This window comes from Eschrichtius robustus, chromosome 6, assembly GCF_028021215.1.
Source record: "Eschrichtius robustus isolate mEscRob2 chromosome 6, mEscRob2.pri, whole genome shotgun sequence".
In the NCBI taxonomy this organism is placed as follows: Eukaryota; Metazoa; Chordata; class Mammalia; order Artiodactyla; family Eschrichtiidae; genus Eschrichtius; species Eschrichtius robustus.
In genome coordinates, this window is record NC_090829.1 from 22,349,954 (window position 1) to 22,377,489 (window position 27,536).

A 27,536-nucleotide genomic window follows, 5' to 3' on the forward strand; every position below is an offset into this window, starting at 1 on the left:
TTGATAAAAGGGGTACAGTGAGATAGGACTGGGGAAGAGGGCAGGGGTGTAGGAAACAAGAGCTTGAGTCTCAGCCTAACCCCATGAGGCTGCAAAAAATGCCAAGAAATATTCACAGTGACTAACGCCTGAAGCCTCATAAAAATCAGCAGTGACTATGCAGCAACTGACAAACTCAATCACTACTGACAGAAGTGCCTTAAAGAACCTATATCTGTTTTTCCTTTAATTCTTTCTCCAAATGGTGATTCCCTTTATATATGGCATTATTGTTTGGAAACACTGCACTTTGTTCATCAAATAAAGAGTTCTATCAATACAAAAAAAGCCCAGGGAGAGGAATATCATGTCAGTCTGTGTTTTCCAATGCATCATACCCAGGCCTTTCAGCCCATGAAGACATACCCTGAAGTCAACTTGCCCAAGCTGCAGGAAAAGGACCAAGCAAAGAGAAATAGCTTCTGAAATCCACCCAATAACCCAAAGTGTGATACAGGACAGGATGTTCTTTTCATTGACACTCCTCTGGAGCTGGTCCTCTGGAAGCAGGGAGTATCTGTCAGCCCACCTGCCACTACCCCCCAGATCCCACCCTCCCTCCTATCCTGTATGGTGAGATATGGTGGGGAGACAGGGATTGTGACATAAGCAAAGGGCCTGGAGCTGATCTATGTAAATGCCAGCTCATGAGCTTCCTAGCAGGGACACCGCCTGTGAAGGCCTCACAACAGCCAACCTCTTGCAACCTCCAAGCTGACTGCCTCATCCGGGGGAGGAGGGACCCCCTCCGCGGGAGAAGTGACAGCAGGAACCTGGTAGAGGAGGCACCAAGAGCTCCAGGGAGCGGGTGGCCATCATGTAGGCGCCATGGAGACCGCCATGTGTGTTTGCTCTCCATGTTGTACATGGCAGAGGTGTTGTCCCCGCTTATGCTCGTGTCTGTGCTGCAAGTTCCTCTTCACCTCGGAGCGGAACTGCACCTGCTTTCCCTGCCCTTACAAGGATGAGCGCGATTGCCAGTGCTGCCACTGCACCTGCTCCGAGAACCCCAACTGCCACTGGTGCTGCTGTTCCTGGGCCAATGACCCCGACTGTAAGTGCTGTTGCACAGCCAGCAGCAACCTCAAGTGCCACTACTACGAGAGCCGCTGCTGCCGCAACGCCACCATCACGTTCCGCAGGGGCCGCCTCCACAGCATACGTACCTCGTAAGTGCCGCGCGCCCGACGCGGGCCCCCGGGGCTCCGGAAAACTGGGGGGCCCCCTGCCAGCTGTGGGGACAGGGCAGGTCAGCAGCCCCGCCCCCAATTCCACCTCTTTATCTGACAAAAGGGAGGCCAAGGACCTGGGAGCAATTAACTCTAGTTACAATATGTCTCGGTGCAAATATATTACATTGTCATTGTGCGGTGAGAGTCGGTAACTAGACATCGTGATGATCATTTTGAAACGTATAGAAATAGCAGCTCACTATGTTGTGTAACAGGAGCTAACATAGTGTTGTGGGTCAATTACTCTTCAAAAACAAACTCGTAGGAAAAGATCAGATGTGTGATGACCAGAGGCAGGGGGTAGGGGTGGGGCATTGGATGAGGGCAGCTAAAAGGTACAGACTTCCAGTTCATGATAGATAGGTTACTAGGGATGTAATGTACAACAGGATATATATAGTGAACGCTGCTGTCAGTTACATATGAAAGTTAAGAGAGTAAATCCTGAGTTGTTAGCCCAAGAAAAATTTTTTTAATTTTTTATTTTTTTCTGTTTCTTTAATTTTGTATCTGTATGAGTTGATGGATGTTCATTAAACTTACTGTGATCATCACTGCATGGTATTTGTAAATCAAATCATTATGTTGTACACCTTAAACTTATACAGTGCTATATGTCAATTTTATCTCAATAAAACTGGAAGAAAAAAAAAGCTAAAAAATACTATAAAGTCTGTTTTGCACTTAATGTAACAGTAAAAACATATATTCAATGGTGCTATTATTTTAAATATTTTTTGTGTTTCAAAATGTAGCAATAAAATCTACCTCAACTGCAAGAAAAAAAAAAAAAAAACACTTTGTAGCAATCAAGTGTATGTGTCCTAAACAGTCACTAATCAGTATAGACCTGAGTTCCAAATCCCAGCTGTGTGAGTGAACGCTGAGCTCTCCTGAACCCCACCACTCTCACCTCTACAAAATACTAATAGCTAATACTTAGTGCATAAGCAACTTGCTGGGAACCACGTGCGTGACCCCAAGTAACCCCTACCTCATGCCCATTACACCAGTGAAGAAACTGAGCATTTGAGAGGTTGAGTGGCCCAAGATCACACAACTCGTAAGATGCAGTCAGAATTTGAACCCAGAGTCTGTGTGCTTAAATTAAAACACTGTCCTGCAAAATGGAGAGTATGGTACCTGCAATGATTCAGGGGGTTAATATTGCTTTGAAATCTGTTACGTGATATAAAAATATAAATTGCTCTTCCTCCTCTGAACCCTTGATATCTGCAACACTCATTGGAAAAGCAGTAACTTCCACAGGCCACTTTCCACCCCTATGGCCTGTGTAAGTACCCCAGGTGGCCATGAACTCCTGCCAGCCTTCTCTTTGTTCCTACCCAGAAGTCACGGCACTGAGGGTCTCAGTTTCTCACTTAGGGCATTAACCCTCTGTGTCAGGCACTGCATAGCCTCTTCCTGCCCTGACCAAGGAGGTTTCTTTATGCCACACATGAGGGGCGTCTGGAGTAGCAGAAGATGACAGCACTTGGAGAGGCGGAAAGATGAGAGGCAGGTTGGAAGCCTTTCAAGGCTGGAAAAACAATTCTGTGAGCAAAGATTCAGTGAATTCAGGGGAAGAATATGATCTCTCCCACAGTTCAGCACTTTGTATCTGGTTAATAAAAATTACTCTCAGCTCATGGACCTCGCGTGGTGTTTGCCTGAACAGAGAACCCAGGGGTTCTGGATGCAAGTGCAGAAGTTCTAATGTGCAGAAAGTAACTCTCACACCCCTCTCTCCTCTCAACTGCCCCATTTTCTGCACATCAGCAATGAAGAGTCACCAAGCCCATTTCAACAGGGAAGGATGACACTGGTGCTTTGGAGATGCTTAGACCAGTAGCTCCCAAACTTTGTTTTGCATTAGAATCACCTGGGGATCTTTAAAAACTACTGATGCCCGGCCCCCACCCCCAGACATTCCGATTTCATTGGCTTCAGGTATGTCCTGGGCATCAGAATTTTTAAAAACTCTCCTGCCCCCAGGTGATGCTAAAGTGCAGAATGGCCTGGAGGGAAAAAGAAGGGAAGCCAGGAGACTTGCCAGGTGACATACGGGAACCCAAGTACAAGGGGAACAGGCCTAAATTTGGGAGGAGGCTGCCGCCTTACAGAGGAGCAGAGGCCAGTTATCTCGACAAAAAGGCAAGGCTGCTGGGCTTGGTGAGGGTTTTGGCATGGAATCATGACCGCTGAATGCCCAAGTCCAAGCCTGAGGCTTTCTGATGATGGTCAGAGATGCTATTGCAAGTGTCAGGGGGTCGGCGCTGGGTACACTGAGGCTTGTCTTCCACCTGGCCTCTCTCCTGGTGCCTGGACCACTGCCTCCCCTGTTCCCCACCACTGCTTCCTGCTCAGCATCTTCCTCATCCTGCCTCACTCTGATCTCATTCATCCCTCTTTGCCTTACTCATCTCTTTTCCTCACTTCCTTTTTCACCTTCACCCCAACTCCCTGGGCCATTAACACCTGTCTCTTCTCCCTGTTCTCTCTTTCTCTTTCCCCAGCACCCTCCCCTCTCCCTCCTTCTTTCTGATTTCTCCTGCTTGTCTCCCTTTATATAACACACTGATTCTCATAGTCCCACCTTATCAAAGTAGAGAAGTCCACCCAGCTATCATGTATACATCTGCCCTCCCCCTCCAGATGATCCCTTCAAAGCTGGAGCAGGAGAAAGCAGAGAGGCTGGGAAAGCAGAGAAGAAACAAAGCTGAGAACATTGAGTCTGGCAGGCTTGGACACCAGCATCCAAATCTCTAAGGGATGAGCTTTCCAGGTGCCTGAGTCTCCATAACGGGCACTGTCCCCATGGTGCCACTCCCTTCCAACATGTTTGAGTATCACCCTTGACTGCCTGGGCTCTGAGACCTGGGTCCCTGGCCAAGGGAATGGGGAAGGATCCAGGGGCATATAGGGACTGCAAGAGGCAAAAGCAAAAGAGAACACAGGCACAATGTCAAACTCAACCCCTAGACATCACTAATACAAACAGAGAAGAAGGGATAGGAATAGTCACAAAATCAGCATTTTTTTTAACATCTCTATTGGAGTATAATTGCTTTACAATGGCATGTTAGTTTCTGCTTTATAACAAAGTGAATCAGCTATACATATACATATATCCCCATATCTCCTCCCTCTTGCTTCTTCTTCCCACCCTCCCTATCCCACCCCTCCAGGTGGTCACAAAGCACCAAGCTGATCTCCCTGTGCTACACAGCTGCTTCCCACTAGCTATCTATTTTACATTCGGTAGTGTATATATGTCCATGACACTCTCTCACTTCGTCCCAGCTTACCCTTCCCCATCCCTGTGTCCTCAAGTCCATTCTCTACATCTGCGTCTTTATACCTGTCCTGCCCCTAGGTTCTTCAGAACCATTTTTTTTTTTTTTTAGATTCCATATACACATGTTTTAGCATCCGGTATTTGTTTTTCTCTTTCTGACTTACTTCACTCTGTATGACAGACTCTAGGTCCAAATAAGTATGTTTTATACCTCCATCCCCATGGCTAATTCATTTATTTTCATAAACTGCTTTTGCCCTGATTGTAGCTTCTTAGAACATGCACTTGAATTTTTACAAGTATGCACTTACTTCATCTATAGTTCTTACAGTATATGAAATCAGCCTCAGATATTAGACAAAGATTCAACACACACACACACACACCGTACAAGCACATACTTTTCATAGACTTGACCACTGTTTTCCCCTGCTGTGGACATGAGCTGGCTGGGAACAGAGGGGAGTCATTATAGTGGCCATTTATTGAATGCTTACTATGTCCAGGCAGTTAAGCACTTATCGTGGATTATCTCATGGAGACTTTAAAATCCTCATGAAGGAAGTAGTATTGTGAGCTTTGATTTACTGAGGATGAGAGAGGTAAAGAAACTTATCTCAAAAGTGCAACTCTACAGCAGCGCATTTCACCATGTGCAACCTGCCCCTAGCACCTAGCCCCTTAAGTCATAGTTGAGGTCTGGTGGTCAGAACACACAGGCTTGGCTGGGGAACTAACCTCCTGGTGTCCTGGGAAGAACACTTTGCCCATCATCTTCTATGTTCCATCTTACACACAATAATAATAAGGATGTCAGTGCCCTCTAGGCAAAACCCACCAAGAACACACCTGTAGTTGGAGGAGGCTGGATTTACTGGCCCAGTGCAACAACTGAGAGATACACCATGAGCAAGTGTGAGGTGTCTCCGTAAGAAGGCATCACTAAGTTATTACAGGGTTTAGGCTCATGTTAGGTGAGGACACAGGGGTAAATCTCCTATTGGGTATCTTAATAAATCTTGCCTAGAATGTGGGAAGAACAGAGTTGAGCCTGATGCTGCAACTGGTGAAAAAGCAGCAGTCACTGTCCTTAACCAGGACAGGGGATGTTTGATCATTTTTGTGGTTTGGACAGTGTTCTTGCTTTTGTCTGAGTTCAAACATGAAGAAGCAGTCTTGTTTCTGTTTTGCTCCATCACAGTCCCAGAACGGCCTTGTCTGCTGTGGGTGTTCTGTGATATTATCCAGGGCCAACAGAACCCCAAGACCCAGCTGACAGGCCCCTCTGGACTGTTTTTCTCTTGCTCAAAAAATAACTAGCAGTTGTATAGCACTTACTGTGTTCCAGGGACCGCTCTAAGGCCGTGCAGGTATTCAATTCAATTTTAATTTTCTCAAGAAACGCTATCAGGTGAGTACTAATTTTATAACGAGGAGAGAGGCGGAGAGAGGTTAATTAACTTACCTGGCATCGCCCAGCTAAAGGATGGTGGAGGCGGGTTTAGAACCCAGGCACCATCCCTCCGATCCCGCCCCCCCACCCCGGCACAGCCATGCCCCTCCCCATCACACCACGAGGCGGCTCAGTGACACCCCGGTTCCTTCCGAGGTGGAGAAACGGAGCTCTCCTCCTGAGGTCCCGTGTTTGCTTCCCCTTGCAGCTCCAAGACGGCCCTGCGCATCGGGAGCAGCGACACGCAGCTGGATGAGGTGAAGATGATGCCCGCGAACAGCAGCCTGGTCAGCCACCTGTCGTGCCCCATCTGCAGCCGGCTGCGCCTGCACTCCTTCATGCTACCCTGCCACCACAGCCTGTGCGAGAAGTGCCTGCGGCAGCTGCAGAAGCACGCCGAGGTCACCGAGAACTTCTTCATCCTCATCTGCCCCGTGTGCGACCGCTCGCACTGCATGCCCTACAGCCACAAGATGCAGCTGCCCGAGAACTACCTGCGCGGACGCCTCACCAAGCGCTACATGCAGCAGCATGGCTACCTCAAGTGGCGCTTCGACCGCTCCAGCGGGCCTATCGTCTGCCAGGTCTGCCGCAGCCAGCGCATCGCCTACAAGCGCTGCATCACCTGCCGCCTCAACCTGTGCAACGAGTGCCTCAAGACCTTCCACTCGGACGTGACCATGCAGGACCACGTGTTCGTGGACACCAGCACCGAGGACCAGGACGAGAAGATCTGCATCCACCACCCGTCCAGCCGCATCATTGAGTACTGCCGGAACGACAACGAGTTGCTCTGCAGCTTCTGCAAGACCGCCTTACACAATGGCCACGACACCATAAGCCTCATTGATGCCTGCTCCGAGAGGGGTGCCGCGCTCTTCAGCGCCATCGCCAAGTTCAAAGCAGGTCCTGGTCCCCTTTTCTCCCTCCACCACTCCTAGCTCCGGAAACTGATGGGGAAGGTGCTTTGGGAGGATCTGTTTAGAGAGAGCCTTACCTCCACCTGGTGGGGCAGTCCAGGCCCTGAGAGACACTGAGCCAGGCTGCAAGTCAGTGGCCTGGAATCCACATCTGGCAACTACCGCCAGCCACTTAACCTCCCTGTGCCTTGGTTTCCTCATCTATAAAATGGGGATAATGGTGTTACCCAATGCAAGTTCGTGTGCCCGGCACACAGTGAGGCCAAACAAACTGACAATAGGTTGGAGTTTGGAGCAGAGAAAGATTTATTGCAGGGTCAGGCAAGGAGACAGGTGGCTCCTGCCCCCCAAAACTCCAAGCTCTTGGAGGGGTTTCAGCAAAGCACTTTTAAAAGCAAGGTGAGGGAGGGGTCAGGTTGGTTGCTGCAAGCTTCTTGGTGTCTGTATCCTTTGTTCTTGCAGCCGTCCACATAGGTCAGGTCACGCACGATGTTCCTGCAAACCTCCAACAAGACAAATGTTATTCTCTGTTCTGCAACTTTTTATCTCTATGTGAATGGACTTTTAAAGATGAGAGCCTTGAGAATAGGCTATGCTGTATATTTCAGGCTATAGGCAACATTCTTTTACAAAAGGTGCAGAGCCTGCAGGACTAAGCACCTGTTAACAAAGCACAAAGGTTAAAGCAAAAGGAACAAATCTAATACGATGTCAGATTTGTTCTTCCCTGAACAATTTGTTCTTCCCTCATTGGGTGGTTGTGAGGATTAAATGAGATACTCTAACTGAAGCATGCAAAAAAACGATCTAGCACATAATAAGTACATAAATATTCTATAATCTTGGTTATAATTTTCATGACCTTGGGCCTCATTTCCTCCTTTGGAGAACGAAGAGCTTGATCCTGTAGTATCCTGAAGTTCTGTGAGCCTTTCTAAGGTGTTTTGTCCCTAAAGATGGATTTCTTCAGTATCTTCCCAATTTAAAGGGGAAAAGAATAAAGTCGATGCTGAGAGTTACCTCAGTTTTAAATTTCCCCTGAAGTTGCAAGCAGCACAGTAAATGAACTGGTAGCAAATACATAATAATGGGAAGACCCAGAAATACCCAATAATGTTCTAGTCAACAGCTTGCTTTTCCTCTGCATGCCTGTTCATGGTTATTTTCTGTTGGCTACATATAATACAGTTACAGTTTCTATAAGGGAAACTGACTCAGGTTTTCATGATGGAATCCAGTACAGTGATATTTTACAGGGTTCAGCAAAGAGCCCAATAATTTCTGGGTGTATATCCACCAGGTTAGACATGAGGATCTCAGGGATCCTTTTAGGCTCTTTGCCCCCTGGGAATAGCTTCCTTGAACAGAGGCCTACTTTACCGGGGCCTTTTAGAAGACTTATGTCTAATCCTCTCCATAATCCTACAGTACAGGAACTAAAATTCCCCCCCAGGATAGACAACTGGGATTCCAAGAAGGAATTGGCACAAGTCCCCTAGTAAATGGCAGAGCCGGTTTCTCTGACTCCAAAGCCCATGTTAATTCCACAACATTCATTTGACAACCTATTCTGCTAAACAGTGACCAGAATCTAAAGATAAAGAGATTGAAAAACAATGGGAACCACCACCACATCTGTGGTCTGTTTCCCTACGTGGTGGCCTAGAGTCAAGTGACCAGCGTGCTCCAGACCAACCCAGCCTCTCCCCTGTCAGAAATTTCAGTGTCCATACAAACAGGTCTGAACAGATTGACAAAGGGGCAGCTTTCCGCTGAGCTGCACAGGAAGGTCCCATTGGACATAGAAGTGGGTCAGAGACAGACTTTGCTAAATATGTCCCCCAGGACCTCTCACCAGCATGAATATTTCAGGAATACCTTGATTTCTCAATTGCTCCATGCCTAGAAACATTGTTTGTCAATTGACACATTCAAGTTGGGAACAGCACCAGGGAAGCCCCTATATTAAAGAAAGCCTACAGGAGCCATGTTGCCAGGCCAATGGAAGCCCCCATTGGTTCCTAGAGGGTTTTCTTAAGGCAGGACCCATGGCCTGAGCTTGGCTGGTTTCTTTTTTAAGTACCCCAGGTGATTCTGGTGTCACAGAGGACTGAGAAGGGCAACCGGAGCAATTAAGAACATAGGCTCTGGAGTTAGACAGATAGAATTAGGGACAGGCCCTGGGTCCTTCTAGTTACTTGCTGTGTGACACTGGGCAGTCATTTAACCTCTCTGAGCCTTAGTGTCCTCATCTATAAATGGAAACAACATCTTCCTCTTCTGAAGTTATATGTAATGTATGATAATATATAGATATGATCCATATGTGTGATACATGATAATGTATGGATTGGATCTATATAAACGTTTAATAAATAGTAGCTAGTTTTAAATATAGTGCCTGAAAGAGACCTTGCTTTGACTTTGTTCTAAGACCAGCTCTTGCAAAGCTGCCTTATTTGTAAGGGGCATCTGGGGGGGAGTAGTGCTTCTGGTCTCCTCTCTCTTTCCTCTTCTCCTGGTGCTCCCTCTTCCCCCTCATCTAAGACATTTTTATCCTACCTCTCCAGACTCAGCTCTAAGAAGCCTAACTAATCCCCAATAAAGCAAGGAATTTCCTATTCAGATTTCTTTTAACAGTGAGTAACTATTGAAGAGTCAAAGGAATTAATGCGCAAAGTGGAATTTCAGGGGCCCTAAGTCACAGCAGGGCTTGCACGTGGAGAGGGCAGGGAGCATTTCTCAGCACCACTGCAATCACATCTTGATAGTCTCCTGTTCAGCCCCCATCTGTATTGCCTCTCCATCCCTTCTGGGCCAGTGTGAGGGAGGAGGTGAGCAGAGGAAATGGGGGCTTCAGAAAGTAGGCCAGAGAGCAACACTGCTGACCTTCACCCCAAAGATGTTAGAAAACAGGACAGAATGGCTTTCACTCAACAAACACCATTCTAGCACCTCTACACATCCTAGTCACGGTGGTAACTGAGACAGCTGTGGTCCTGTTCTCATGGTCTGCCAGAACCCGAGGGTTTCTCTTACTGTAATGCACATCTCTGTGCCACCACCCACAGAGATCCAACCTACTGTGGACCCAGGGCTATGTTAAGAAACATGACTTGGTCACCCCCACTGCTGAGTAAAATTTGGAGAGGATCATAGCCCATCAAATCACTGCAGAGTCAGCCTTTCATGGGGAGGCCCTTACCTCTAGAATAGGCCACAGAAGGTCGACATGTCTTGAAATCACTGCCTAATGCCTAAGACCCTATAAAGATCCTATAAATCACTGCGTAATGCCTAAGACCCTATAAATGGCAACTGTGAAATTGCCATTTCACAGACAGAGGTGGGCCACATGCTCATCCTGCCCCAGCATCCTCCACACTGCAGTGTCGTTGGGCTTATGCGTGCCTGGAACACCAGTGGCCTCTCACACTCATATCTGTATCCCTAGAGCCTAGAAAAGCATGTGACATGGAACAGGTGTCACATGTTTGTTGAATGACGGAGTGAACTTAAAATCCAAATGCCATGTGAGAGGCGGCAGGATAAACTCGGTTTTCCTTGAAGTGTAACAGCAGACGCTTTCTGGAAAGGAAGTAGGGCGTAAGCAAGAGAGGGAGCCCAGCTGAACCCAAGGGAGTCAAAGTCCCCAGCAGAGAAAAAGAACATGTCAAAGAGCAGCCACAGTGAAGGGGAACTTGGCTGATGTGCCACCATTGTCTAGAGCTGGGTTTTGGTGAACGAGGCAAGGCAGTATTTAGAAGTAGTCATCAGAAATTTAGTTCTTTCTCCCACCCCTGAAAAAGCTTAAGCTTTCACACAGGGAAAATCCATCACTTTGTGACATCATCTCTTCTCAAGTCCAACTTGCTGACAAGTGAAGTCTGGTGAAAACTAATATCAAAGGTGGCCTTGAACTCCCAACTTTAGACCCAAGGCTGCAGGGATTACTAGATAGAAGTATGCCAGGGAAGGATGGCTGTCATACCCAAGGGAAGTACTACACAAGGAGAAAGAGAGGGGTGTATGGAGAGAGGCAACATTCATTTTATAAACCTATGCTAGCATCTTTCAGCCCAGCAATAAGTGGTTTCCCTCCCTTTCCACCCACATCTTTGGAGCCCACGTTAGTTTGCTCCAGTTTGCCACTGGCTTTGACATCTGGGGAAAGGAAAAATTTAACTGAAGTAACTCACTTGGTTGTTTTGCAGTCCGATATGAAATTGATAATGACCTCATGGAATTCAACATTTTAAAAAACAGCTTTAAAGCTGACAAGGAGGTAAAGCGAAAAGAGATCAGAAATGGATTCCTCAAGCTGCGCAGCATTCTCCAGGAGAAAGAGAAAACCATCATGGAGCAGATAGAGAACCTGGAAGTGTCCAGGCAGAAGGAGATTGAAAAATATGTGTACGTCACCACCATGAAGGTGAACGAAATGGATGGCCTGATCGCCTACTCCAAGGAAGCACTGAAGGAGACAGGCCAAGTGGCGTTTCTGCAGTCGGCCAAGATTCTGGTGGACCAGATCGAGGACGGCATCCAGAGCACCTACAGGCCAGACCCACAGCTCCGGCTGCACTCCTTGAACTGCATGCCCTTGGACTTTGCTGAGCTCTCCAGTGCCATCCACGAACTCTTCCCCACAGGACCCAAGAAGGTGTGTTCCTCAGGGGACTCCCTGCCATCGCCCTATCCCCTGCACTCAGAAACGATGGTTGCCAGGAAGGTCACTTTCAGCACCCACAGCTTCGGCAACCAGCAGATATACCAGCGAAGCTCCTCCTTATTGTCCTTTAAGGCCCCCGGCTGTGAGAAGACCAAGATGGGTCTGGAGGCCTGTGGGCGAGCCCAGTCAGCTGCACCTGCCAAGCCCACAGACGGCCTCTACACCTACTGGAGCGCAGGGGTAGAAAACCAGCCTGTGCAGAACAGCAGCAGCTTCCACAACTGGTACTCATTCAATGAGTCTTCCCTGAAGACTCCAGGCCCAATTGTTATCTACCAGACTCTGGTGTATCCGAGAGCTGCCAAGGTAAGAAAGGCTCTGGGCCCTGTAGGGAAGATAGGAGGGTGTGGGCTATGGAATGGAGGGGGGCAGTCAGGAAAGGTTGCACTTACTTGTTTGACCTCTAGGGTCTGGTCACTCAAATCTGTTCCTCTAGGCTCTTTGTGGTCAGTCCATTCAAAAGGGATAAGTTCCTGAAATCTTGAGTAGCCCAAGATTGTTTTAAACCAAACAATGTATTTAACTCATAGCCAGAAGTACATCTGAAAGCCCCAACTCCACTTCAAAGGCAGCTTCTCTATTGAAAGAGAACACAATTTGGGAAACAAAGTAATCTGAAGAGACTTCTTGGAGAGGGTAATATTTCCCAGAGGAAAATCTGTAACAGTAGAGGGAGCACAGAAATTGGAATTAGAAAAGCAGGCTCCATTGTCTATCAGCTGTGATTCCTCTAAACTGCTACTTCTTCTAAAGAAAATATCCAGACTCTTCATGATTTGGAAAGATTCGAAGGATAATCCCCAATGGAATTCCAATTCTTATCTCCCGAGATTCAGCTTTTTGGGGAAGGGGGGGTGGCATTGGAGGTGTGTGGATGTCTCACAGACCTTTACAGCTGCCATCACCCAGCTTCAGGGGACATGACTCTTCTTTGACCTTCTAGGCCTAACATGAACAAATGGCGCATCTCTTAACATGCCTTTCAAATCCAGCTGAACCTAAATTGAATTGTTTATAGAATGTTTTATTAAAGTCCAGGGAGGAAAAAAGATATTCTATCAGAGCATATCTTGCCTCCTCTTGGGGTCCTACAGGGATATCTCCCAAGCCAACCCACTGCCTGCTTCCATGTGGCAGAGCCCATCTTTTGTCTCCATGATCTGAGAACACTCACAAAGACTTTTAGCATCCTTGAATCCTAAACTAGTGGTTCTCAAACATTAATATGCACCTGGGGATCTTGTTAAAATGCAGATTCTGCTTCAGTGGGTCTCAGTGGGGCCTGAGATTCTACGCTTCTAACAAACTTCCAGATGTTGGCATTGCTGCTGGTCTGCAGACCACAATTTAGTATCAAGGGTCTAAAAACAAGAAAATGAAAGCCAGACACTGACCAAGCCTTACTTTTCTATTTTCCTGAGACATTATAATCTATGTTTTGTCATTTATAATTGACCCTAAGAATGACCTTATGTTGCAAGGTAGAACATATAGAACATATCCTCCCATGGGCTGTCAGACACAGCAAAAGTATCTCTGCCCTTCACATAGCAGATGCCCGCAATGGAGCAGCTGAACCTACATTTCCAAATGATCTTAGATCAGCAAAACCTGCAGTGTATGTGATATTATATCAGGGATGGCATTAGGTCTCATCTCACGCAACTCAGATCCCTTGGGAGGTGGGCAGGATCTTGCTCTGGAGGGGAAGGACTGGTGATACCTGCTCTATACTTGGGCTCGGAGAACAGTCACCCTATGCCACCTATAAATGGTCCCTTGATGAGCTCAAGAAAGGGCCCTACACAGAAAAAATCCAGTCAAGTTATTGACTCTCAAGATAGGACACCTAAACCTACTGCCAAACAGTGGTATTTGATGTAAAAATATCATTGATCCTTATTTCAGGATCATGGGATGTAATTCACACAGGAATCATAGTGCTCAGTAATGCAGGAGATGAAATCTGTTTTGGCATCTCTCTCAAGTGATGGTTGACTAACAGTGCTCTTTTGGCATGGGAAATATTCTTTAAGTTAGCCTTATACTTGTCACTCTGTACCTTAAAAATCCTAAAGAGTTTTTTCATAAAAACTCAACTTTATTTCTAGAACTTGTTCCCAAGGAAGTGATTAAAAATTCAATGAAGATTCATGTCCCAAAGTGTTCAATGCATCATTATTTATTAGAGTGTAAGATTAGAAACAACCTAAATGTTCAGCTATAGAAGGAGTAAATCACTTATAGGGCAGTTATTAAAATGGTGCTTTGCTGAATTTTTAATGCTATAGGGACATACATAAAATGTAATAAGTTAAAGAAAGCAGGAATCAGAGCAATATAATCCAAATTATATATATTTGTGTGCTTGTGTATATTCCAAAATTGGAAAGAAATATAATGAATTATTAACTGAATTGTGGGATTAAAAGAGATGTTTATTTTCTTTCTTTCCTTATAATTTTTCTGTATTTTCCAGGTGTGTATTTTAAATGAGTATGTTTTGATAATCAGAAAAGATAAGTTAATTTTTATTAATAAGTCATGTAAATGTACAGTTTTAAAAGTGTAAATTCATTTAAAAATTATAAATTAATTATACAAATTCATACAGATTTTAAAATTTATGTAGTTATGAGTAATTATAAATTAACTTTATACACAATAACATTTAAATTTATTAAAATTTAAATAAAGCATGCAATATCTGTTTAAAAATGCAATTATTATAAAATATTTATATGCCAGGCACAATCTGCTAATTGACACTTGTTAATATACCTCTTCCCAAGAGTTGACATTTTATGCTTTGAGGGTGAACATATATTCTCCATGACTTGGATAAGTCACTTCACCTCTTTGGGACTCTACTTCCTTGTGTATGAAATAGAGAGTTGAAATAGATACACTGTTCAACTTTAGTAGTCTGTGGTTCCATTGGAATTGCTGAACGTAAGCCTTCTGAGCCTCCACTGTAAAATGGGATAATGAAATCTCCCTCCTAGGGAACTGTGAGGACTAAATGAGGCAGGCAATGTCTGACACAGAATCTGATGCATAATATGTGTTCAATAAATGGTAGCCACTTTGGTTAGTGGTGTCAGGAGGACGAGGTCACCTCCACATTGACAGGAACAGAAGCCAGAGGAGCATTCTTCTGTTCTTGAAACACATTGCAAGCCTCACGTCAGGATTCATCACGAAGCCTTTCAGGACTGTTGCACAAGGTCTCATTCAAAGTCTTCAGCAGCTAGAGGGGATGAGTCAGCTTAAACTCACCCCAGAGAGTCCACGACACAGATCTTCATGGAAAAGAAAGCTGAATGGCGTGTGCTAGTACCCCACTGACATGTTCATTTCTTCCTAGGTTTACTGGACGTGCCCAACAGAAGACGTGGACTCTTTTGAGATGGAATTCTACGAACTCATTAATTCCCCTCCTAACAATGTGCGGACAGAGCTCTGTGGACAAATTCGGGACATAATGCAGCAGAACCTGGAGCTGCACAACCTGACCCCCAACACTGAGTATCTGTTTAAAGTGAGAGCCATCAACGATAACGGTCCTGGGCAGTGGAGTGACATCTGCAAGGTACCGTGCACTTTATTTCTCAGACGGGTGTTCTTCATCCACTCTGGATGAAGCTCTGTTAGGATTGATTGTGAGGTCATGGAACCCACCATATGACCTCTCCCTCTACTCCCAGAAAACTCATTAACTCAAGGGCACAGAGAGGGCCCCTGGCCTCAACCAACTTTGCAAATGAGAATCATCAGTTCGCTTTGATTCAGAAAACATTTGTGCCAGGTATTGTGTTAGGATGTAGAGGTTCCGAGGAAAATAAGACGTTAATTCTTGCCTTCAAGGAGCTCAGGGTCTAGTAAACAAATAATTGTGGTGTGAGAAGGACAAAAAAAGAGTTAAGTATTAGCCTCAGTGGTGAATCAAAGCAAGGATAGGGTATCAGATTTAAGCAATATAAATTAAACTTATAACTAATATAAATTTAATTATAAATTTAAATTTATAATTTATAATTATACACATGCAGTGAATAAATTTTTAGTGTTAGTATATCACATGCAATGAATAAATTTTTATTGTTAGTATGTCTCATGCAGTATTTAGGATATACTTATAATACTAAAAAAATGTATTTGTTGTTTATCTGAAAGTTAAGGAATAGCCAGTGAGTAAGCCAGGATGGACTCCAAATAAAGGAAGGGACAAGATTATTCCTATCTTTTTTGTGATGCAAGGTTGATTCTTCTTTACATCCCCAGGGGAAATACATTCATGGGTATAATTTTATTGATATTCAAAGGAGAAAGGGAAGAAAAATATCAAGACTGCCTAGAGCTATCTTACTGTACAGCCATGATGGTGTTCTTAGGAATCAGAGTAGACTAAGTCTTAATGAGAGATTCTTTAGAAGGAAAGAGAATAAATCCATTCATTTCGGCTATTGAAAAGCCGAGAGAGAGGAGAGTCTCATGAGACCACTTCCAGCCAGGACATACATCTGATACCCAAAAAAACTGGAAAGTCATCAGTTTCTCTCAATCTCTCAATCAGTATCTCTCTCTCTACTCCCTCCCTCTGTCTCTCCTACACCCCCTCCTTCCATCTCTGCTTCTCTCTAAATCTGCACCATTTTCAGCTAGCCCATCGTTTCTCCTCCCCTAAATTCAGCTTGCATGTGGTTTTGGAGGTTCCTGGCCCATGCTCTGTGAGACCAACACAATCTGACTAGCTTCACGCCCTCGGGCTCTGGTCACATGTTGGCAGAAGAGAATCTGATTGGTTGCTACCTCTGGTGATAAAGGGAAGCAGGAGGTAGGGTGGGGCAGGATTATGCTCTTGGTCATTATACCAGAAGCAAGTCTCCTGGAGGGGGGCGGAGGGGGCTCTCTACCCCATCCCCATGTTCTGCTTCTGGAGCCCGGCACCCATGTGCATCCCCTCCCCCTCCACGGAGGTCAGACACTCACACGGGAAGGACATGGGATGAGAAAGTCGCCTGGCTGCTCCTCCTGTTAGATCCCAGCCAGGTGCCCTGTCCGTCAGGTGCCCCATAGCCCAATTCTTGTTGATACTCTTCTCTCCAGAGCACAGAACACCCACAGTTGCTACCATGTTTCACAGCAGGTCCTTTTGACTATGGATTTTTCCTTCAATCTAATTCCATCTGCCTTCTCATTTTTAAAAAATTCCTCATGAAGGGCACACTCAATGCTGTTACTAATTTTTTTTTACATGTATCTTAAGTCATTTTTAGATGCTAGGGACAAGGACGGGGGTGGAGAGATGGAAGTGTGTCAGCCTTTCTCAGGTAGATATTTTGTCATCCCTCTTAAACTTTGAACCCCTTGAAAACAAAATTCAAGTCTAATTCATCTTTCCTTCTGCCACAATGCTTTACCAGCACTGTGCACATAGCTTAATGGTTCTTAATGGTTATTGAATGAATACATGAGTGAAAATGTGACCAAACAAATGAATCTATGAACGAACATCTAAATAAATAAAATTAATAATTACAAAGTACCATAAGATGCCTGAGAGCTGTTAAGTGTTTTTTACCATCAATCAAGAAATAACAATCCCCCTGAAATTGTGTTTGTGTGATGAATTTGCGCTCCCTATAAGGGAAGGAAACTCATTCCAGTTTCTTTGCTTTTTAACACAATTTCTTAATGAGCAGAGCACTAACTAATGAGGTTTTCTGGAAGCTTCATTTTTATCTGACTCACAGAGCTGCAATATAGGTTTTTCCTTCAGAAGTAATTCTTCCTCCCTCTTTGTGATTATATTAGCATTCCAGGGGAAACTTGGCTTTCCTTCACATTTGTCATGATTTGCATAAGTAAAGGCTTCAATAGCAAATGAAAAGAAGATGGTGTGTTTGAATGACATTTATAAAGCTTCATAAAAGTAATGACTTTAGCTCCTTCCTATAAAATCGAAATATTTTTCCTTCAGCATCAGTTCTATGCAGGTATTCCTGAAAAGTTTCATTTAAAATGCTGTAACAAGGCAGCAGAATCATTTCTTATCCAAAATGCAGTATTTCCACCATACATCCTTTTGTAAAGGAAGTGAAATGACACCTTTTATATTTGATTTTCATAGTCTGTGGCTTGATTTTTTTTAAGGGATTTTATATGAAGTCTAATAGACAAAGCATGAAAATTAACTTTAATGCTTTTTAAAGGTCTCATTTATTGAAGGCTGACTCTGTGTCAGACACTGTATATTCATTATCACTGATCATCCAGACTGCTCAGAAGGCAGGGAGTTATTGCCTCCATTTTACAGATGAGGAAACTGAGGCTCAGAGAGGAAAAGAGTCTGGCCTCGTGTAACTCGAAGGAGTTGAGTGGGAACCTAGGCCTCATCCAAGGCAGGAGCTCTTCGTCCCCTGTACCATAATCAGATAATCAGATGCAGCAAAGTCTAGGCAGAGTGGGCTCAGCCTTAGGGACCTGGCACCACACTCTGGGAGAATGTTGTCAGAGCAACAGCCGTGAAAGTGGCACTTTTATTTTTCTTGCGAGGCAAGATCATGCATTGGGAGGATCGTTGGACTTGGGCGGGTGTACTGGGTCCAAGCCCCAAGTCTGCTAGGCGGCAAGCTCAGCGAGGACGGGCATCGTGCTGGCCTTACTCACATCTCTTGGCTCCCAGTCCCCAGCTGAGAGCTTCTAACGCCCCAGCACCTTGTTGATATTTTTTGAAGGAATGGAGACGTGTTTTTAGGCAAATCACATACCCTGTGACCTCAGTTCCTCCTCCTGCTTTTCATCTAAACCTCAGCGTACCTGATGACGACGGACCCCATTTTTTTTAAAATTTATTTATTTATTTATTTTTGGTTGTGTTGGGTCTTCGTTTCTGTGCGAGGGCTTTCTCTAGTTGCGGCGAGCGGAGGCCACTCTTCATCGCGGTGCACGGGCCTGTCACTATCACGGCCTCTCTTGTTGCGGAGCACGGGCTCCAGACGCGCAGGCTTAGTAGTTGTGGCTCATGGGCCTAGTTGCTCCGCGGCATGTGGGATCTTCCCAGACCAGGGCTCGAACCCGTGTCCCCTGCATTGGCAGGCAGACTCTCAACCACTGCACCACCAGGGAAGCCCACGGCCCCCATTTTTGAAAATAGCCTCCTCACCTGGATGTCTCCCTCTGACTGCAAATCTCCGCTAACTTCCAGGAAGTCTTCCTATGAAATATCTAACTTTCCACATGTTCACTGGTTTCCTGTTGCTGCTGTAACAAATTAGTAGCTTGCACAATACAATTTTACCTATTAACTTACAATTCCGGAGATCAGAAATCTAAGGTGTGAGCTGGGCTGTGTGCTTTCCGGAGGCTCTAGGGGAAAGTTCATTTCCTTGCCTTTTCCGGCTTCATGCAGCTGCCCACATTCCTTGGCTCATGGCCTCTGCTTCCATATCCAAAGCCAATAACGTTAGGCTGAGTCCTTCTCACACCATCATCTCTCTGGTTCGATTCTGCCTCCTCTTCGACTAAGGACTCTTGGGATCATATTGGATCCACCTGATGATTCAGGATAATCTCCCTATCTTCAAGCCAGCTGACTAGCAACCTTAATCCCCCTTTGCCATGTAACATAAAATGTTCACCGGTTCCTGGGATTAGGACATGGACTTGGGGGGCCATTATTCTGCCTACCACAATCTGATGTAAACCAGATGTCCCAGGTTACATCAGACTTGGAGGTAAATATTCAGGCCCCAGAATAGTCACAAACTGGTACTGTTCTGGGTCTTTCCCTATAGCTCTTCAGGAAAGGCACCCACCCTTCCCCCCACCCATCCTCTCAAATTCCTTCTCAGTCTATACTGGGTCCCACCCCCCAACAGTGCCTCACGTGTGCTCAGAAAGTGGTCCTGCCAGATAAACTGAGCATCTGCAGTACTGCTTCCTACCTGCTCAGGCTGCACTCAGGCTGGAACTCCAGCCACAGAGCAGGGCTGCTTGGCCTTCCTGGGCATCTTGCCGCGGTTTCATGAAATCTCGCTCTGGTTTTTCTTCTGTCCCTACTGCAGACACTCTGCCTTAGGCTGAGACACACATCTTCAGGGGTTGGGGTTAGAGGAATGTGAGTGACCAACACTAGTCCACATTTGGAATAACTACCCCAAAACTACCTGCTCACCCACCCACATACTCACAGTGACTCCATGCCCTGAAATGAAATCAAAGTGGTTTGCATTCATCTCCTTAGAATTCATTCTTTTCCAAAGGGCCTCTTGATCCTTCACGTAAATAGAACCCTATTGGTCCCTCCCTACTTGCCCTGCCAATAGGTTAGAACCCTGGAATGACTATAATTTAGGCTCAAGCTGGACCTATCATTTTTAACCTCATACACAGAAGGTTGAATTAGTCAGACACCTCAATTCATGGTCCTTTACCAGTACTGGTGCATGCAAGGCCCTTTTCTTGTTTATGTGTTTGTTTCCTTTTGTGATCCTCTCTAGATATCCATTCTAATATGTTTGATGTGCATCTTGTTGCTTTTATGTGTTCTTACATGGCGTGTATTGTTTTGAATGTGTTATTAATTTGCACAAATACTAGTATTGTTACATAACTTACTGTGTCTTACCGTTTTCCCCTGAACACTGTGTTTTTAATGATCCATCCATGTCGCTGGGCACATTTAGTCCCTAACTCCTAAAGCTGCCTCATCCTTTACAGTGTGTGTTTGTTCACCACGTTTTACCTGTCTATTCAGCCAGGATGGACACCCAGGTGACCTCCAATAATGCTGCAGTAAACAGCCTCATTCATGACATTTTGTGGGTGGGATGGGGACGTGGGACTTTCTCTGAGACATTGTATTAGTTTGCTAGGGCTGCCACATCAAAATGCTACAGACTCAGTGGCTTAAACAACAGAAATGTATATTCTCACAGTTCTGGAGGCCAGGAGTCTAAAGCCAAGGTTTTAGTGGGTCTGCTTTCTTCTGAGGCTTCTCCCCTTGGCTTGCAGACATCTGCCTTCTCCCTGTACACTCACAGGGCCCTTTCTCGTGTGAGTGCACCTCTGGTGTGTCTCTTTGTGTCCAAACTTCCTCTTCTTATAAGGACAACAGTCAGATTGGGTTAGGACCCTCCATAATGACCTCATTTTAACTTAATTACCTGTTTAAAGGCCCTATCTCTAAATAAGTCACATTCTGAAGTACTGGGAATAGGACTTCAACACATGAATTTTGGGAGGACACAATTCAGCTCTTATCAGACATACACCATGAGTGAAATTGCTGGGTTGTAGAGTGTGTGCGTACTTGATTGGACTGCATGCATGTACACTTCCATAAGGAATGAATGAGGACCCCATATCTTAAGCCCCACCTACATTTGACATGATCCAGCTTTTACTATTTTGCTAGCCCAATAGGTATAAAGTGCTATCTCCTTATTGTTTAAAATTTCATTTCATATGGTTGTTTTCAGGATTTCCTCTTCTGTAAATAGCCTGCTAAATATCCTTTGCCCATTTTCCTATTGCATTTTTCTTTTCCTAGGTGATTTGCAGTATGACCTTATATAGTCTAGATAATGGTTGTAGACATTGCTAATATCTTCTCCATTCTGACATTTGTCTATACCTTTGTTCATTGTGTATGTCATGAAACAGCAGAAATCTTCAATTTTGATGTGATCAAATTCATCGATTTTTTTTCATGGTTTGACCTTTTGAAGTTTTGTTTTAAAAATCCTTAAAATGGAGAATTTCTGAAGATGGCGGAAGAGTAAGATGTGGAGATCACCTTCCCACAAATACATCAGAAATACATCTACATGCAGAACAACTCCTACAGAACACCTACTGAACGCTGGCAGAAGACCTCAGACCTCCCAAAAGGCAAGAAACTCCCCACGTACCTGGGTAGGGCAAAAGAAAAAAGAAAAAACAGAGACAAAGAATAGGGACGGGACCTGCACCAGTGGGAGGGCGCTGTGAAGGAGGAAAGGTTTCCACACACTAGGAAGCCCCTTCGTGGGCAGAGACTGCGGGTGGCAGAGGGGGAAGCTTCGGAGCCACGGAGGAGACCGTAGCCACAGGGGTGCGGAGGGCAAAGCGGAGAGATTCCCGCACAGAGGATCGGTGCCGACCAGCACTCACCAGCCCGAGAGGCTTGTCCGCTCACCCGCCAGGGCGGGCGGGGGCTGGGAGCTGAGGCTCTGGCTTCAGACATCGGATCGCAGGGAGAAGACTGGGGTTGGCGACGTGAACACAGCCTGAAGGGGTTAGCGCACCACAGCTAGCCGGGAGGGAGTCCGGGAGAAAGTCTGGAGCTGCCGAGGAGGCAAGAGACTTTTTCTTGCCTCTTTGTTTCCTGGTGATCGAGGAGAGGGGATTCAGAGCGCCGCTTAAAGGAGCTCCAGAGACAGGCACGAGCCGCGGCTATCAGCGCGGACCCCAGAGGCGGGCGTGAGATGCTAAGGCTGCTGCTGCCGCCACCGAGAAACCTGTGTGCAAGCACAGGTCACCCTCCACACCACCCCTCCTGGGAGCCTGTGCAGCCCGCCACTGCCAGGGTCCCGTGATCCAGGGACAACTTCCCCGGGAGAACGCACAGCGCACAGCAGGCTGGTGCAACGTCACGCTGGCCTCTGCTGCCGCAAGCTTGCCCCGCATCCGTACCCCTCCCTCCCCCCGGCCTGAGTGAGCCAGAGCCCCCGAAGCAGCTGCTCCTTTAACCCCGTCCTGTGTGAGTGAAGAATAGACGCCCTCAGGCGACCTACATGCAGAGGCGGGTCCAAATCCAAAGCTGAACCCCGGGAGCTGTGCGAACAAAAAGAAGGAAATCTCTCCCAGCGGCCTAAGGAGCAGCGGATTAAAACTCCACAGTCAATTTGATGTACCTGCATCTGTGGAATACCTGAACAGACAACGAATCATCCCAAATTGAGGAGGTGGACTTTGAGAGCAACGATATATATTTTTTTCCCCTTTTTCTCTTTTTCTGAGTGTGTATGTGTATGCTTCTGTGTGTGATTTTGTGTGTGTAGCTTTGCTTTTACCATTTGTCCTAGGGTTCTGTCGGTCCGTTTTTTTGTTTGTTTGTTTGTTTTTTGGGTTTTTTTAGTATAGTTTTTAACGCTTGTTCTCATTGGTGGATTTGTGTTTTGGTTTGGTTGCTCTCTTCTTTCGTTTTTCTTTCTTTTTTTTTTTATTACTTAAAAAAATTTTTTTTAATAATTATTTTTAATTTAATAACTTTTTTATTCTATTTTATTTTATATTCCTCTTTCTTTCTTTCTTTCTTTCTTTCTTTCTTTCTTTCTTTCTTTTTCTCCCTTTTATTCTGAGCTGTGTGGATGACAGGCTCTCGGTGCTCCAGCCAGGCATCAGGGCTGTGCCTCTGAGGTGGGAGAGCCAAGTTCAGAACACTGGTGCACCAGAGACCTCCCAGCTCCACTTAATATCGAATGGTGATAATCTCCCAGAGATCTCCATCTCAACGCCAAGACCCAGCTCCACTCAATGACCAGCAAGCTCCAGTGCGGGACACCCTATGCCAAACAACTAGCAAGACAGGAACACAACCCATCCATTAGCAGAGATGCTGCCTAAAATCATAATAAGGACACAGACACCCCAAAACACACCACCAGACGTGGACCTGCCCACCAGAAAGACAAGATCCAGCCTCACCCACCAGAAAACAGGCAGTAGTCCCCTCCACCAGGAAGCCTACACAACCCACTGAACAACACTTAGCCACTGGGAACAGACACCAAAAACAACGGGAACTACAAACCAGCAGCCTGTGAAAAGGAGACCCCCAACACAGTAAGTTAAGCAAAATGAGAAGACAGAGAAACAGCAGATGAAGGAGAAAGGCAAAAACCCACCAGACCTAACAAATGAAGAGTAAATAGGCAGTCTACCTGAAAAAGAATTCAGAATAATGATAGTAAAGATGATCTAAAATCTTGAAAATAGAATGGAGAAAATACAAGAAACGTTCAACAAGGACCTAGACGAACTAAAGAGCAAACAAACAGTGATGAACAACACAATAAATGAAATTAAAAATTCTCTGGAAGGGATCAATAGCAGAATAACTGAGGCAGAAGAATGGATAAGTGACCTGGAAGATAAAATATTGGAAATAACAACTGCAGAGCAGTATAAACAAAAAAAAAAAAAAAAATGAAAAGAATTGAGGACAGTCTCTGAGACTTCTGGGACAACATTAAATGCACCAACATTTGAATAATAGGCGTTCCAGAAGAAGAAGAGAAAAAGAAAGGGACTGAGAAAATATTTGAAGAGATTATAGTTGAAAAATTCCCTAATATGGGAAAGGAAATAGTTAATCAAGTCCAGGAAGCACAGAGAGTCCCATACAGGATAAATCCAAGGAGAAACATGCCAAGACACATATTAATCAAACTATCAAAAATCTAATACAAAGAAAAAGTTTTAAAAGCAACAAGGGAAAAACAACAAATAACATACAAGGGAATCTCCATAAGGTTAACAGCTGATCTTTCAGCAGAAACTCTGCAAGCCAGAAGGGAGTGACAGGACATATTTAAAGTGATGAAGGAGAAAAACCTACAACCAAGATTACTCTACCCAGCAAGGATCTCATTCAGATTTGACAGAGAAATTAAAACCTTTACAGGCAAGCAAAAGCTAAGCGAATTCAGCACCACCAAATCAGCTTTACAGCAAATGCTAAAGGAACTTCTCTAGGCAGGAAACACAAGAGAAGGGAAAGACCTACAATAACAAATCCAAAACAATTAAGAAAATGGTAATAGGAGCATACATATTGATAATTACCTTAAATATAAATGGATTAAATGCTCCAACCAAAAGACATAGACTGCCTGAATGGATACAAAAACAAGACCTGTATATACACTGTCTACAAGAGACCCACTTCAGACCTAGGGGCACATACAGACTGAAGGTGAGGGGATGGAAAAAGATATTCCATGCAAACGGAAATCAAAAGAAAGCTGGAATAGCAATTCTCATATCAGACAAAATAGACTTTAAAAAAACACTATTACAAGAGACAAAGAAGGACACTACATAATGATCAAGGGATCAATCCAAGAAGAAGATATAACAATTGTAAATATTTATGCACCCAACATAGGAGCACCTCAATACATAAGGCAAATATTAACAGCCATAAAAGGGGAAATCGACAGTAACACAATCATAGTAAGGGACTTTAACACTCCACTTTAACACTCCACCAATGGACAAATCACCCAAAATGAAAATAAATAAGGAAACACAAGCTTAAATGATACAATAAACAAGATGGACTTAATTGACATTTCTAGGACATTCCATCCAAAAACAACAGAATACACTTTCTTCTCCAGTGCTCATGGAACATTCTCCAAGATAGATCATATCTTGGGTCACAAATCAAGCCCTGGTAAATTTATGAAAATTGAAATCATATCAAGTATCTTTTCTTATCTAGCTATGAGACTAGATATCAATTACAGGAAAAAATCTGTAAAAAATACAAACACATAGAAGCTAAACAATTCACTACTTAATAACCAAGAGATCACTGAAGAAATCAAAGAGGAAATCAAAAAATACCTACAAACAAATGACAATGAAAACACAATGACCCAAAACCTATGGGATGCAGCAAAAGCAGTTCTAAGAGGGAAGTTTATAGCAATACAAGCCTACCTTAAGAAACAAGAAGCATCTCAAAAAAACAACCTAACCTTACAGCTAAAGCAATTAGAGAAAGAAGAACAACAACAAAAAAAAAAAACCCCAAAGTTAGCAGAAGGAAAGAAATCATAAAGATCAGATCAGAAATAAATGAAAAAGAAATGAAGGAAATGAGAACAAAGATCAATAAAACCAAAAGCTGGTTCTTTGAGAAGATAAACAAAATTGATAAACCATTAGTCAGACTCATCAAGAAAAAAAGGAAGAAGACTCAAATCAATAGAATTAGAAGTGAAAAAGGAGAAGGAACAACTGACACTGCAGAAATACAAAGGATCATGAGAGATTACTACAAGCAACTATATGCCAATAAAATGGACAACCTGGATGAAATAGACAAATTCTTAGGAATGCACAACTCTCTGAGACTGAACCAGGAAGAAATAGAAAATATGAACAGACCAATCACAAGCACTAAAATTGAAACCATGATTAAAAATCTTCCAAGAAACAAAGGCCCAGGACCAGATGGCTTCACAGCGAATTCTATCAAACATTTAGAGAAGAGCTAACACCTACCCTTCTCAAACTCTTCCAAAATATTGCAGAGGGAGGAACACTCCCAAACTCATTCTACAAGGCCACCATCACCCTGATACCAAAACCAGACAAAGATGTCACAAAGAAAGAAAATTACAGGCCAATATCACTGATGAACATAGATCCAAAAATCCTCAACAAAATACTAGCAAACAGAATCCAACAGCACATTAAAAGGATCATACACCATGATCAAGTGGGGTTTATCCCAGGAATGCAAGGATTCTTCAGTATACTCAAATCAATCAATGTGATACACCATATTAACAAATTGAAGGAGAAAAACCATATGATTATCTCAATAGATGCAGAGAAAGCTTCTGACAAAATTCAAAACCCATTTATGATAAAAATCCCCCAGAAAGTAGGCATAGAGGGAACTTACCTCAACACAATAAAGACCATATATTACAAACCCACAGCCAACATCGTCCTCAATGGTGAAAAACTGAAACCATTTCCACTAAGATCAGGAACAAGACAAGGTTGCCCACTCTCACCACTATTATTCAACATAGTTTTGGAAGTGTTAGCCACAGGAATCAGAGAAGAAAAAGAAATAAAGGGAATCCAAATCGGAAAAGAGATGTAAAGCTGTCACTGTTTGTAGATGACATGATACTCTACATGGAGAATCCGAAAGATGCTACCAGAAAACTACTAGAGCTAATCAATGAATTTGGTAAAGTAGCAGGATACAAAATTAATGCACAGAAATCTCATGCATTCCTATACACTAATGATGAAAAATCTAAAAGTGAAATTAAGAAAACACTCCCATTTACCATTGCAACAAAAAGAATAAAATATCTAGGAATAAACCTACCTAAGGAGACAAAAGAACTGTATGCAGAAAATTATAAAACACTGATGAAAGAAATTTAAGATGATACAAATAGATGGAGAGATATACCATGTTCTTGGATTGGAAGAATCAACATTGTGAAAATGACTATACTACCCAAAGCAATCTGCAGATTCAGTGCAATCCCTATCAAACTACCACTGGCATTTTTCACAGAACTAGAACAAAAAGTCTCACAATTTGTATGGAAACACAAAAGACCCTGAATAGCCAAATCAATCTTGAGAAAGAAAAATGGAGCTGGAGGAATCAGGCTCCCTGACTTCAGACTATACTACAAAGCTAGAGTAATCAACACAGTATGGTACTGGCACAAAAACAGAAATATAGATCAATGGCACAGGATAGAAAGCCCAGAGATAAACCCACACACATATGGTCACCTTATCTTTGATAAAGGAGGCAAGAATATACAATGGAGAAAAGACAGCCTCTTCAATAAGTGGTACTGGGAAAACTGGACAGCTACATGTAAAAGAATGAAATTAGAACACTGCCTAACACCATACACAAAAATAAAGTCAAAATGGATTAAAGACCTAAATGTAAGGCCAAACACTATAAAACTTTTAGAGGAAAACATAGGCAGAACACGCTATGACACAAATTACAGCAAGGTCTTTTTTGACCCACCTCTTAGAGAAAGGGAAATAAAAACAAAAATAAACAAATGGGACCTAATGAAACTTAAAA

The 27,536-nt window shown here is 44.1% G+C and overlaps 1 protein-coding gene across 1 annotated transcript in view; it reads left to right on the forward strand.

Annotated features, from left to right (window-relative positions):
- The first annotated feature begins 867 nt into the window (after positions 1–867).
- TRIM42 (tripartite motif containing 42) overlaps positions 868–27,536 on the forward strand; it is a 30,904-nt gene continuing 4,235 nt past the window's right edge. Inside the window, exons 1-4 of the mRNA XM_068547336.1 lie at positions 868–1,208; positions 6,231–6,928; positions 11,157–11,980; positions 15,042–15,266. Coding sequence (XP_068403437.1) covers positions 868–1,208; positions 6,231–6,928; positions 11,157–11,980; positions 15,042–15,266 — 2,088 coding nt within the window. The remainder of the gene's footprint in view (positions 1,209–6,230; positions 6,929–11,156; positions 11,981–15,041; positions 15,267–27,536) is intronic.